Source organism: Physella acuta, unplaced genomic scaffold, assembly GCF_028476545.2.
Source record: "Physella acuta isolate Inbredline_101_S28 unplaced genomic scaffold, ASM2847654v3 ptg001070l, whole genome shotgun sequence".
In the NCBI taxonomy this organism is placed as follows: domain Eukaryota; kingdom Metazoa; phylum Mollusca; class Gastropoda; family Physidae; genus Physella; species Physella acuta.
Window position 1 is genome coordinate 100,701 of NW_026732587.1, and position 13,926 is coordinate 114,626.

Genomic DNA, 13,926 nt, shown 5'->3' on the forward strand with positions numbered 1-13,926 from the left:
ATGTAATGTTTAAGTATCAGTGACTGTTGTTACGGCCAGATAGATCTAAAATACTTTACAATACATACAAGTTACTATCAACATCGTTAGTTAATATTATTGTCGACATTTTATTAACTGCCATAGTAGAGAATCTAGGATTTATCGCCTTCATTTTCAATGATGGTGACAAGAATGACAAGTGAGCATAATTATAAGAAGAGGCATACAATCTATTTCATTATTTTTATCACAGTATTTACTAGTTGCCTGCCATCGGCTCTCGTATTAGAATTAACCATATCACTGTATCAGCAAACATTGATGACCAAGAACGATAATCACAATTGAAGTGGTGATGGCCAAGAACGATAATCACAATTGAAGTGGTGATGACCAAGAACGATAATCACAACTGAAGTACTTATGATCATGCGATTTGTCTTTGTTGCAATAATTGCAAATTAAAAAAAACACATTATATAACTGATCATTTTGTTGATTAATTCTCTGTTGTTGTCCAAATCTTCACATAGTTGTTATAGCACATCTACACCTAGGTGGCTCGCCCTACCTGGCTTGCTCACGAACACGTGGCCGTTGAAGTTTATCTGAGAACTCTTGCGCCCTGGCCGGTGACCTTTACTGGAAGGTCATACACCCAGTGATGCCGAGTTAGCATCAGTGGTTTAATTTTAGAGTTTTCTCTCTTAGATGAGTTGCTGTCCCCAGCTATCGAACCTCATCTGCCTGGGGTTTCGAACTCGGGATGTTTCGTGTTAGCACCTATAAGCTATACCGACCCAACTCGCAGACCTCCTATGGTACATACACTGAACCTGAACAACAGATCTTAAGACGAATCATAACTCCATTGTTGTGTGCTGGTTACATTCGCCGCCTCAGTCTGCGTATATTAAGCCACTTTTAACTGTGTCTAGTGAACAGCCATAAAATTAGCTAGCAAGCCACGTCTTACTGTAGCTAGCTACCTCCCCCACCACTCAACTGCGTCTAGCAAAGACCTCTAACTACAGCCCTATGGCCAGTCCTAACCCGAGTTACCAAGCCATAACTTCTACCCATTAGCGTAGCGAGGTTGGGTGTCTCCCGGTGTGGCACTTAATGGTGTCACCCTGCTATTTTTGCCTTGGTGTCACCCCCCTAAATGGTGTCACCCGGTGCGGTCCGCACCCCGCCCGTCCCCCCCCCCCCCTCGCTACGCCTCTGCTTCTACGGCTATTTAGTCTCAATGGAGTAATACAATTAATGCTTACATCCCTAGATGTTCCCGACTCTTCAAGCCGTCCAATAGAGCAGCGCGTTCAGTTTTTCGTTGAGAGCGAGCAAGCATAGGCCCGACCTATGGGTTTCTTGTATAGCAAATAAAATAAAATTAAAATTAACTCATTAATTTGTTAGTTCAATCTTTTTTTTTAAACATGTATAGGCCTACACGCTGATAATAAGGCGGTGGTTGACACGGAGAGCCGCTTTGGTCAAATTCAGGGTTTTTTTTTTATATTATTATATCGTAGCAGGACATTACCCTCCCTGTTATAAATTACCGCTCGTCAATAGCCCCCTGTAGCCCCCCCCCCAGTAAATACAATAGAGCATTACACCCCGCCAATTACCACCCGCTCACCTAGAGAAACTGATAAGGATAGGTTAAAGATATAACGATATCACACAAACGTTTTGATAAAGATGTTGTAGCAAGATCCGCCTACTTGCTGCTAAGAATGACATGAACGGGGGGGGGGGGGGGGGGCGTACTAAAATTTTCTAGAGGGGCGGTCATAGTTAAAAGTATATATTTTCTAAATTAATTTCATTTCGTTGGGGGGGGGGGGTGGGGGTGGCGGTAGACTTTAAGAGATGCCTGGAAGAAACTCTGGACATGAATCAGAAGTGAATATCCGTTCCGTATTGCACATAGTACTTCATTTTAAAGTCACGAAATACACATAGAGCAAGAAATCGCTTGCAGTGTTTCTTCCAGACTTTTTTCTCCGGGGGGGGGGGGGGGGGGGGGACACTGTTAAAAGTATAGGCCCTATATTTTCTATATAAATTATATAAATTTCATTTCGTTCGGGGGGCGGTAAAAAAATTTTCGGGGGGGGGGGGGGGGGGGGCAAAGCCCCCCCCCCCCCCCCCCCGAAGAGATGCCTGGAAGAAACTCTGATCGCTGGGGGGCTGAGCAGTCAAGAGCGGGGGCCCGGGGTAACCGCCCAATTTGCCACCCAAAACACCGCTTCTGGAAATGTGTTTGTAGGAACCGAAACAAATTGAAACAAAAACCTTAAAAACAAAGACTCCAAACACTCCGTCTTTTATTTTATTAATTTAAAAAATATCAGATGAGATTTTTTGCTTTTAAGTTAGGCCTACTTATCAAGTTACTTATCAACAGTGTTTCTTCCAGGCATCTCTTCCCGCTCCCCCCCTCCCTACCCCCGAGGAGAGTCTACCCGCTCCCCCCCCCCCCCCCCCCCCCCCCCCCCCCCCCCCCCCCCCCCCCCCCCCCCCCGAACGAAATGAAATTTATATAGAAAATATATACTTTTAACAGTGTCCGCCCCCTCTCCCCCCCCCCCCCCCCCCCGGAAGAAAAGTCTGAAAGAAACACTGCTTATCAAGTAAACGGTTATTAGGCATACGTATAATAATTCGCGAAAAAAATTATATTAAACTGTAAAGTTGTATCAAAACTAGATTAGTGCGCAATATACTGTAATGTTTATAGATCTAGTTATTAGCTGTCTTTTTGCCTTTATTAAAGTTTCATACAAATAAAAAAAAACAAACTAATACTAACATTAGTTTTTATTTCTTAGTTTCTCTTAATCCTGTAGGCCTGCGTTCTCACATTATTATTAAAAGAAAATACTGTTTAGGTTTTAAGTTTACATACGACATTTAGATGATTTAGACCAACATTATTTACAAACCAACCGCCGACCGTGTAGGATCGGCTGGCCGACTACAGTTGCTCTTGTGTTTCAGAAGGAATTATTCAACTGGAACTGTGTCACACACCTGAATGTCAGCCTCGGTTTGGCGACAGGGGACACGGGGGAAAACTTTTAAGATGGCGTCAACAGCGATAGGTACCGTGTTAGTTTTCACGGTGCTGCTGGCAGGGACTGTTAGAATTTCTGAAGGTATTTGTTTCATCAACTGTTTTTGCACTGATATTTAGTGTACTTGCTGTTTTTCTGGGTATCTTTTCGTAAGATTTTAAATTCTTAAATTATTTTAAAACACTGGAAACAAAACCCGGAAATAACCAAACAGTGAGAACGAGAAGCTCTGAGAAGCATCATAAAAAACTCGGTCTACTCAGGTAGATCTAGATTTCAAGTTAGAGGCCTAGGCTTACAAATATAAGGAAGTATTACTTATGAACTGAACACTATAATTTATAAATTATATTTTTTCCCCCTGTTTTGCCTAGAAGGTAGGGGGGGGGGGGGGCGCACAACAGATGCCTGAAAGAAACTCCTCTGTGCTCTACCTGTACTGTACTAGATTTCTATATCTACTAATAGTGGTAGATCTAGATCTAGATATCTAGAGCCAGTTAGTCTTATTAATATCGTGTGTGAGACAAGAAAAAGAATAATTGTATTCTTTTTTACACATAAATAAATTCCTTTACAAAAATAATTGCAATGGTCTAGGTCTCTAGATCTAGATCTCTAGACCTAGATCCATAACAAACTTCAAACTTAAACAAATCACTGCCAATCATTCTACAGACTCGAGACTGCATTTTCCTGTTAAGTCAAAAACAGAAAAAACTGTTTTGCAGAGGCGTAGCGACCCTTCCCGGCGCCCGGGGACAAACTTTTCGATTTGCACCCCCCCCCCTCAAAGGTTCGATTTGCACCCCCCTCAACTTTTCAATTTATTTTTCCAACCCATTTTGGCGCCCCCTAAGGTTGGCGCCCGGGGACATGTGTCCCCCCGCCCCCCTAGCTACGCTACTGGTGTTTTGTCTATAACATCCCCAATATCGGTTCAGTAGTAAGCATCATTTATGTTTCAAATAAGAATTATGAAACTAGAAATAGAATGGTTGTGTTTTGATAGCCTTTGATAAGTCATGGGGGAGTATGCAGCTTTGGCCAGTGAAGAGTAATAGAGAACAATTATAGGCCAAACATATCTGTCTTTAAACCTAACTCTTAAATTTAAATTATAACTTGAAAATGATTTAACACTAAAGTAATACTAGAAATATTTAATGTTTAGTGTTCTAAGTGCACAATTTTTAAACCTACAGAGTACTACACATTGATTACAAAGATTAATTTGTATGCAACCATTTCTCCTCCCATAGCTCAATCAGCTGCAGGATGTCCAATACACGATTCATATTTAGGAGATTGGTACTCCATGGAAACTGGTGCCGATGTGTTTACTCCAGTTTCCAAAGACCGCTGGGGTGACATGATCTGCCTGAAACAGTACCAGCATCCAATAGAGGCCCAGTTTGTGGAAGGTGTCAACATGACCATGCTGATGAAGAAAGCAGTGTAAGGCTTCATGTTACATTTTATTTTAGTGTTGCTTACTTAATGTAAAACTTAAATATATGTATAAACTTAGGATAACAGATATTTTATGGTGCACAGGTGATAAAAAGCTTACTGTTTTGGCCTCCTTAGATTCCTGGAAGTCTACTGTAATTTACTGATAAGCCAAAAATTCTGGGCTTTTCCCTGAAATAAATGAATTATTTTCAGAAATATTAACAATTGACTTTATTGAGATGGGCAAAACAACATAGAGGATCAATCTGTTTATTGGCTTAGATTTACGTATTCATCATTCATTTAAGTCTCGAGTTCAAACCCACTCGCAGATAAATCTCGATCCCCTTCAACACTAATAATTAAGAACGAAGAAGAAGAAGAGATCATTCATTTAATGTCACTTGATAAATCTGTCTTAACGAAGTAATAAGTAATAATTTTAAATAGTTTTATTTTATTTAAATACTATTGTAATATTTTCATCCTTCTTAAAGCTGTTTAAAGAATGTTTGGCTAATTAATCTTACACAAATAAATGATAATCCAATAGTTAATAGCACTTCATCATATGGAGAAAAGCTTTAAGATCAATTGTTTGTTTTTATCTTCAGGGGGGGAGACAACTGTCTTATGTGTGTTGATATTCTATGGAGAACTCCAAATATTCTTCAGTACAGGAAGAGTAAGTGTAGTATCTAAATTTGACTGTTTTCAAACTTAACCAAACAAAATGTATGCAAGAGTTGCATTGTCTTATATCTAATTTTAGCTGTGTTTTTTTTTTTTTTTTTTTTTGCTATTTTAATTTTAAATAAGGGCTAATAGGTTTTGTTAATAATTGAGAAATGTTTTGATTTAGATATGTCGACATAGTATTCTTGTACATTTTTTGGCAATGCTAGAGATAAGAAAAAGCTCATTAGCTAATTAACTGCCACGTTTATTCAGGTAGCTGCTTCACAACAGAAACTGACTTCAAAGTCATGTGTAAAGGTGTCAACCAACTTCCATCTCAAGACCAACTGACAACACTTTTCCGTAGGTTCATTTTTTTTTCTTGAAATAGAGCAGAGAATTATTTGCTTTAATAGCAAGAAATCATACACATTAAACTTCATTAATATATACTTAGTGCCTAGTATAATTATTTATTTAGTGTTATATTCATCATGTTAGATAATTATTTTATTTAAACGGATAAGCTATTTTTAATTTTTTTTATTTGCACTAATTAGTTTTGTTATTTAATTAAAAAAATAGTTTAAAAATAAACTCATTGTGTGTGTTTTAATTCCCTAGAAGTTTGTATCCTTATGCATGCAATTTTTAAGTTGACTGGACAGTTGACCACTATACATAACCACCTCTACTCACCTGGAGACTTGTTTTATTTTTAGGTCAAACACTAAAGACTGTGAACTGTATTGAGACTTGGGAAGGCGTGTACCAGTTCACGTATGAAGTCAGCTGGGGCGGTGGTGGTATCTGTGACAACCCAGACAGTGTCCTCAAGGCGTGCCAGGACCCAGGGTCAGCATATGTTGACAACCAGGTGTTTTTGATCACATACGCCAGGTGTCCTAGTGTGCAGACTTCAAGATCTCAAAGTAGGTTTTTATACAAACCTTAAGTAGGTTTTCACATATAGACTTTATTTAGGTTTTTATTCAAAATTTAAGTAGGTTTTCATATATAAAATTTTTATAGAGTTTTCATACAAATGTTAAGTAGGTATACTTTCAAACTAAATATTTTATCTCTGCATTATTTTATAGTTTAAACACCACAGTTGATGGTAATAAGTTGTAATGAATTACTTTCAGCTATTCGCTACCAATGTATGGGTACCTGGTTTGCTGTTATTGGAAATACAGGCTACACATTTTCTGCCATTGCTGATACAGTACAGAAGGATACTAGGGAAAAATACAAGTGCATGGTAAATGCAGTAGAGATTACATGAGCAATTATTTTCTCCTTATATTTATTTGGTAAAAAGAGAATTATATAGGTGAAAATCATGCGAGAGTATAATAAAATCTTGTGCCATAATTTTGTAATTTTTGTTTTACTGTGTTTGTGCACAACCTGTTAGAGTTTTTGCTTAAATATTGTTTTAAGGCATTTAAATACAGTGTACTAGATTTGATGTTTATCAACTATTGAAAAGCAATCAAAACATAGTAAAGTTAATTTATCAAGTGATGATGATAAGGTTCGGGGATTTTAAAATTCCTTCTTTTAGGGTTGGTAAAATTGGGGCAGTTGAATTTCAGGGTGCACTTATAAAATGAGTGGCACTTCTTTCATCAGCTTCTCTTTTTGTCTAGTTAAAGTTTCATTTGAAAATTCTTTTTTTATTGTTAATTTACATTGTTAGATTTTGCTACTTTTAATTTAAATCAATAAACTACATATTAAGTTCCTGTTTTCTAGATGACAAATCGAGATCAAAAGCAAGCAGATAATTCTATTAGGTGGGCTATGTCCAGATTTGCTGACTGCTCATCCCTCAACAGCTTGTATGAAGCTCCAGTCAGAATTGTCCTCAGAAGAAGTAATTTTTTTCTCTCTTTTTTTTTAAAGATTACCTATTGTAATCTTGCAATTATTGTAACTGACAAGCCAGGCTAATCCACATTTGTTTAATTTTGTATTTTAGATATTTTTTTAATTACATCTGTCAGAAAAATCCTTAATTTGCTTATTTGAAAGATTTTTTATTTTATGTCCTCACCTTCATTCTAAGAATGAAAAATATACATAAAATGTCCTTATAATACCCAACAATCTAAGTTACAGGTGACTTAAAAAAAGTTTCAATGCATCTTCTGTTAACCTAATATTATATCAGATAGAAAGTTTCAGTGAGATAATTAAATATTTTTATATGGACACTTTCAGTCCCTCCCCTGACACCATACATCACACCACAGTGCAACCTGCCGAGGAATGTGTCAGGTGAATGGTACACCCAGGGGATCCAGTTCATGTCCCGCGTGGTGGTCAATGACACCCACATCCACTACTTCACCACCAAGAATGAGTTTGAGTTTGAAGAGACGTATCTCTCCTGCCAGCAGACTCTAGGGACCCGTTACCTCATGACCAAGTACATCGTGGGCAAATGGTCAGTTTTATCAGATACACTTACTTTTTATTCTGGTCATGACCAAGTACATCGTGGGCAAATGGTCAGTTTTATCAGATACACTTACTTTTTATTCTGGTCATGACCAAGTACATCGTGGGCAAATGGTCAGTTTTATCAGATACACTTACTTTTTATTCTGGTCATGACCAAGTACATCGTGGGCAAATGGTCAGTTTTATCAGATACGCTCTCTTACTTTATAAGTTTTATACTGGTCATGGCCAAGTACATTACATGGTCAGTTTCATCAGATACGCTCTCCTAAAGTTTAAGTTTGTTTGATTTAGGCCTACAATGTTTAAGTACTTTTATTACTTATTCTGTTTTCAAATCTTGATAAACTTTTAGCCTGTTATGAAATCTTTATACACTTGAAACATTCTGACATTTAGTGAGATTTGTATGTTTAAACTATAAATTTCTGTCCGTTAGTGAGGTTGACTTTGTGTGCTATGATATCCTGCCCAGACACCATGGAATTGTCAGGTACAGAGTTGGTGAGTTAAACATATTTTGTAGATATTTACTTGACTTTGTAATACTATTACTATTTGTAGTCATTTAAATTAATTTATAAGTTAGTTTTGCTATTAGCTTAGTGGATGTTTAAGTTCACAATTGAGTGTTGTAAAATATTCTGTGGCCATGGCTAATAACTTGTAATGCTCACCTGACTTTTAATCAATTTATTCTCAAAAAACTTCTATTGTAAGAAACAATTTAAAAAATTGAATTTCTCGTGGTGGGAAATACATTTTTTGTGTTTCTGTTTATTATTTATTAACAGTTCTTTACCTTCTAAGTTAGTTGTCTCCCTTGCCATAACTTCTTGTTTTGTTTGTCCACCCAAGGTAAGCCTTCACGTCTAACACCAGAAGAAATAGCAGACCCGCAGTTCATGACCAAAAAGTTCCGTGAAGTTTGTAGTTGGCAGTCGTTCACCTTTAACCGTAATGATACAGACTGGAAGTATGAAGTCCTGATCAGTAAGTGCTTACACGTTCAACTTTATGTAAGCCAACTGTAATATAAACCTTCAGATTAGTCCATTTTACTAGTCCAAATAAACCAACAGTAATGTCAAACTTCAGATATTAAATCTTCATAGTATTATTGTACAGTGATAGTGTTCTACTAGCCTTAGTTAAAATCTTTTTCTTTAGATTGCATTTCAACGTATTGTTTTAAAGCTAATGATTATTTTCTGTACCTTTATGCTTCAAGTAATTATATACTTATAGACTTAACCATTGTGCAGTAGTTTATTATATGACTTAAAATCTGTATGCAGCTTGTCATAATTAGACCAAACCATTCCCCTGGTTATCAAACTATTGAAAAACTTGTGTCTAGCTAGTCATAATTAGACCAAACAATTCCCCCCTCTGGTTATCTAACTGTTGTAAAACTTGAATCTAGCTAGTCATAATTAGACCAAACCATTCCCCTGGTTATCAAACTATTGAAAAACTTGTGTCAGCCAGTCATAATGAGACCAAACCATTCCCCCTCTGGTTATCTAACTGTTGAAAAAACTTGTGTCTACTAGTGGACCCACCCTCACCAGTGTCCTGCCCTATTGGGGGCAGGTACAGCTTCATCCAGAATGCCAATGGTGAGCTAGAGAAATACAAGACCAGGATCCGTGGTGTCACTGACAGACCTCGTAACTCCATCAACTGCAGGATCACTGTCTCAGAGTTCAAATCCTGCAGCCAGGACAGGTCTAAGATTGAGGTGGATGAGGAGTACTGTGAGAGTGTTGATTACAGGGGCAGGCCTCTTGGAGAGTATGGTAAGTGTCTGAGTCAGTGTTGTGGTTAGGGCAGGGGAGAGCAGTGGTGAAGTGGGTACATACAGAGGATAATGGGATGGTCAATACGGTTATTGCATAACTCAGCATCAAATTGCTGGAAATTTTAGTAACCACCCTGGGCATTGTAGACGCACCTTACCTTTAATAGATTCAGTTTTGATTACATTTTTATGAGTTGATTTTCGCCCTGAGTACATTTGACTATGGTCTGTTGTGAATGTAACATCAACAATGAATTTACCTTGCACAGATGAGCCTGATCACATTTTGACCTGTGTGGGTTTCTGGATGGAGGACATGAAGTCCTACCTGGTCACATACGATGAAGAAGACGCCATCTCAAGATTCCGTTGTTGGGTAGGTCCTGTCTAATCTTTTCATAACTTTTGGTGGGTCTGGATCTGGTTATAAGAGGTTTTTTTATGTACAGCTCAAGATAACTCTAACCAAACAATAATTTGGTGCTAACATACAATGATGTCATATCATTCATGCCAGGTGTATGAACGTGTGAGCTGGACCGACCTGTCTCTGTCCAGAAGTCAGACTGCCCGCTGCAGACGTGAGCAGAACTCCCAGAGCTACATGATAGAGGGCACTGGCCTCAACATGAAGCTCACAGAAAGTGAGAGGCTATGTGAGTACAACTTTTCATACAAACAGCTCACTTCAGTTGTGCCAAACTTCACTAGTCCATCAAAATATCTCACTAACAATAGTGGTACTCTAACAATAGTTGTCTTAAAAATTTGTAGTACACTTAAAAATCACCATTAAGAAATATGAATTTCTTAAATAGCCAAGAATATTATAACTAAACAAAATTATAAATAGTTTGAAATGTAATGATTTTTTAAAAGTTTTATTGTAATACAATTCAGTTTAAAAATAAAGTTTTTACAATTTTATTTAAAGTGTAGTTAGTTTAAAGCAAATTATTATTTGCTATAAAAAAAATAAACTTTTTAAAGCATTAGGCCTATATTTTTTTTAATGTTCTGTTTAGCCGAATCAATAGATTACATTTAATTTCCATTAGTAAAACTGATTGTAAACATTTCCTCTCAATAACTTCCCAGATGATGATTGCCCCCAGAGGTTTGACCCAGGACTTAACCCTTACCTAAAGCCCACTGTGATCTATGTACTCAGTGGCAGCCCAGCTAGAATGGTACCTGTAGCTGTTTTGTTGAATACTCTCATAGTTCTGCTAGTCACACACATCTTGATGAAGTGAGTCTAGCTAGAGTGAGTAAATGTTTGAATTACATGTGAGATTGGTAAATGAGGTGTGGCTGGCAATGTGTGTAAAACTCTGAAGTGTGAAAAAATTTGGCTCTGATTCAAATAATTGATCTGGCTACTTGAGTGCAGTGAAATTGACCAAATCAACAATTTTATATCACCTGTATTACTTATATGAAATGTAAATAGGTGTACAGTCACATACGTGTACAATCTTAAGCTGGATTAGATCTGAATTTTGTATATAATTATTTTTCTATTAATATTTTTAAGAAATTAATTTTTCCTTGTGTAATCATCCATTAACATGCAAATGTTTTCATGTGTGAGAGAGATCTTTTTCTGCCACTCACTGTGTCTGTAAATATTGATTCCCCCCCCCCCCCCCCCCCACCCGCCCCCATCTGTACCATCCATGTGCTCAACTGTCAGTACCAATGGATACTCATTCATCACCATGTTTTGTTATCTCCAACACACTACAGCATACCTGACATGACTTTATGAATTCAGTCTTTACTAGATGTAAATAAAGGCAGTTAACTCCCCTTGTTGCTATAAAATACGTTTTGATCATTGTAATGTAAGCTCTGTACAGTAAACTAAGGCTAAGAATAGCTTGAGCTGCTAGGTCAAGGTTCAAGTTCATTGAGTTTGAAAAAGTAACTACCACAATTTAAAATTTGATTTTAATGTCAGCTGCTCCACTTTGTCTGGTGTAAATCTTATCATCTTAGATATTTTTTTAAACATTGGCTTGTAGACATTTTATTCTTGATGGTAGAGTTGCTATCAATATGTGATGAGAAGAATTTGTGCCTTGTTTTTTGTTTGAATAAATGAGTGTTATAATGTGTATATAAAATATGCAAATCTTTGTATGATATCCCTAAATGTTGTTAGGGGTTATCTGTAAATGTCATGCATATTTTTATTTTTTCCGCCCATCCACAAATACACAAAAAGTCTAAAATTTTGCTGTCAGAATTATGTCCCTTTTCTCATATGCTGTCAATCAGCATTTTAAGTACCTCGTTCAAATAACGTTTTCTTCAAAAACTGTTCAAGGTTGGTTCAGTTTTAATACAATCAACATTTGGATTTTAAAAATGCGTTATCTTTTCAAAAATATATTTTGTAAAGTTTTTGTTCTCTTAAACTGAACTATTCGTAGCAATTTTTTATTCTGTTACTATTTTTATGCATAATGAGTTTTGAGAGATATTCTACCATCAGTTAAAACCCCCATTTCAAAGCTTTGTTGCAGCAAATGTTCTGGTATTTTGTATGATGGTTTCTACGGTAACTAGATTCAAAGTTCGCATTCCATATCATTATAATGTTTTTAATACATATTTTACTGAATAAAGTTATGTAAAAGCTACAATATGCTGTTGGTTTTTTTTTGGTTACATAGCATTTTAACAGTAACAGGTTAACAATTCTAAAGTACTTAAGTACATTGTTATGTCAACATTGACACAAGTTTTATGACAGAAGTTAACAATTACACCAATAGTACTATCGTAATGTCAACAAGTTGTACTTGACAACTGCTTTCTTTTTTAGCTGTTGTCATTTGAACATGCCTTTTAAGCTAATGACATAATGTCTGACAGAACCTCCGTGATAGACAAAATCAGTCCCAACATGTCTCATAGAATCGCAATGCTAACATATGTCTAATATATCATGTTTTAGTTTGATGTAGAGATATTAAAGACAGCTATAAGTTTTCTGACCTACCTTAATCACTCATGTTAGAAATGTTTTAGTTTGCAGAAAAAATCTTTTAAAATACTAAGATAAGTTTTCACCTAGCTAAATCGCTCATCCTTTTAGTTTGATGTCGAGATATTAAAGACTGCTATAAGTTTTTAGACCTACCTAATGTTTTAGTTTGATGTAGAGATATTTAAGACTGCTATAAGTTTTCACACCTACCTAATGTTTTAGTTTGATGTAGAGATATTTAAGACAGCTATAAGTTTTCAGACCTACCTAATGTTTTAGTTTGATGTAGAGATATTAATTTATTAAAGGCAGCTATAAGTTTTTAGACCTACCTAATGTTTTAGTTTGATGTAGAGATATTTAAGACTGCTATGTTTTCAGACCTACCTAATGTTTTAGTTTGATGTAGAGATATTTAAGACTGCTATAAGTTTTCAGACCTACCTAATGTTTTAGTTTGATGTAGAGATATTAAAGACAGCTATAAGTTTTTAGACCTACCTAATGTTTTAGTTTGATGTAGAGATATTAAAGACTGCTGTAAGTTTTCAGACCTACCTTAATCGCTCATCCTTCACCAGTCACTGATGATTGTTGCTGAAACAATGAGCACACGCCAAACCACATCCCACTGGTCAGTACTTGAAGTCCTTAACCTCGTTAAACATGGCGCTTTATCTAGAGGTTACTGTGTAGAGATAATGAGTTGTTTTTTTTTTTTTAAACTTTGGATAAAACAGTAGTCATTCAATTTGGTGTGAGGGGGAGGGGGGGGGGTCAAGTCAGTGGTTGGCTAAAACAGTAGTCATTCAATTTGGTTGGCGCGGGGGGGGGGGGGGGGGGGGGGAATCAAGTAAGTGGGGTAAAACAAGTCGCTCACGTTAGATTAGTTCGTGGAGATGGGCTGGGGTCAAATTCATCCAAAGCATACAATTTGATCTTGGGTTGATTGTAGTACCAATGTAAGCAAACAAACTGTCAAAGCGGTCAGGGTGTTGGACTTGTTCAATAAAGGGCCAGAGAAACCTAAAAACTTCGGGAAAACATCCAATACCAGCGAGAATGCTTGAGCTTTAGCTGGAATACCAGCAAGAATGCTTGAGCTTTAGTCAGAGATATTTGAAAACTTTCACTCGGTACATCCATGTCTATCTGTCAAGTAATTACCATCAAGATGGTCCAAATATTAAAGAACCATGTTTTTCTCGATGTTCATTACACGCAAGCATCATCATTGCAACTCAACCAAGTGTACCATGTTTGTTTATATCTCAAGGGACCTATTCTAAAGCAACAGCAGAGACAGTGTTGTCTGGTTCAAATTCTAAAGACTCATCTCATTCAAGAAACCGAAAACCGTATTTTGTTATAGGAATCCAGCTCTATATCTGAAAATTACCGTTAGAATTAAATCTAATTAATTAAATGATGGCTACAACTTTACTATATCG

At 36.6% G+C, this 13,926-nt stretch overlaps 1 protein-coding gene and 1 long non-coding RNA gene across 3 annotated transcripts; one reads left to right on the forward strand and one right to left on the reverse strand.

The window, feature by feature from the left end:
- Nucleotides 1-2,959: 2,959 nt before the first annotated feature.
- Nucleotides 2,960-11,127, forward strand: LOC131955493 (uncharacterized). The gene is made up of 14 exons (XM_059319624.1): nucleotides 2,960-3,149; nucleotides 4,331-4,526; nucleotides 5,138-5,208; nucleotides 5,475-5,564; nucleotides 5,924-6,133; nucleotides 6,350-6,465; nucleotides 6,963-7,083; nucleotides 7,431-7,656; nucleotides 8,113-8,177; nucleotides 8,532-8,666; nucleotides 9,230-9,475; nucleotides 9,747-9,853; nucleotides 9,995-10,133; nucleotides 10,576-11,127. The coding sequence occupies exons 1-14, from the start codon at nucleotides 3,029-3,031 to the stop codon at nucleotides 10,731-10,733; spliced, it is 2,001 nt and encodes a 666-aa protein (XP_059175607.1). The 5' UTR covers nucleotides 2,960-3,028; the 3' UTR covers nucleotides 10,734-11,127.
- Nucleotides 4,393-13,135, reverse strand: LOC131955494 (uncharacterized). 2 transcript variants are annotated; one of them, XR_009388865.1, is made up of 8 exons: nucleotides 13,034-13,135; nucleotides 10,620-10,739; nucleotides 9,738-9,897; nucleotides 8,476-8,701; nucleotides 6,375-6,442; nucleotides 5,901-6,106; nucleotides 4,642-4,712; nucleotides 4,393-4,509 (listed from the first exon to the last, which is right to left on the reverse strand). It is a non-coding gene; the product is annotated as an uncharacterized LOC131955494 (long non-coding RNA). The 2 variants fall into 2 exon arrangements; XR_009388864.1 differs by having other exon boundaries at nucleotides 4,642-5,582.
- Nucleotides 13,136-13,926: the final 791 nt, after the last annotated feature.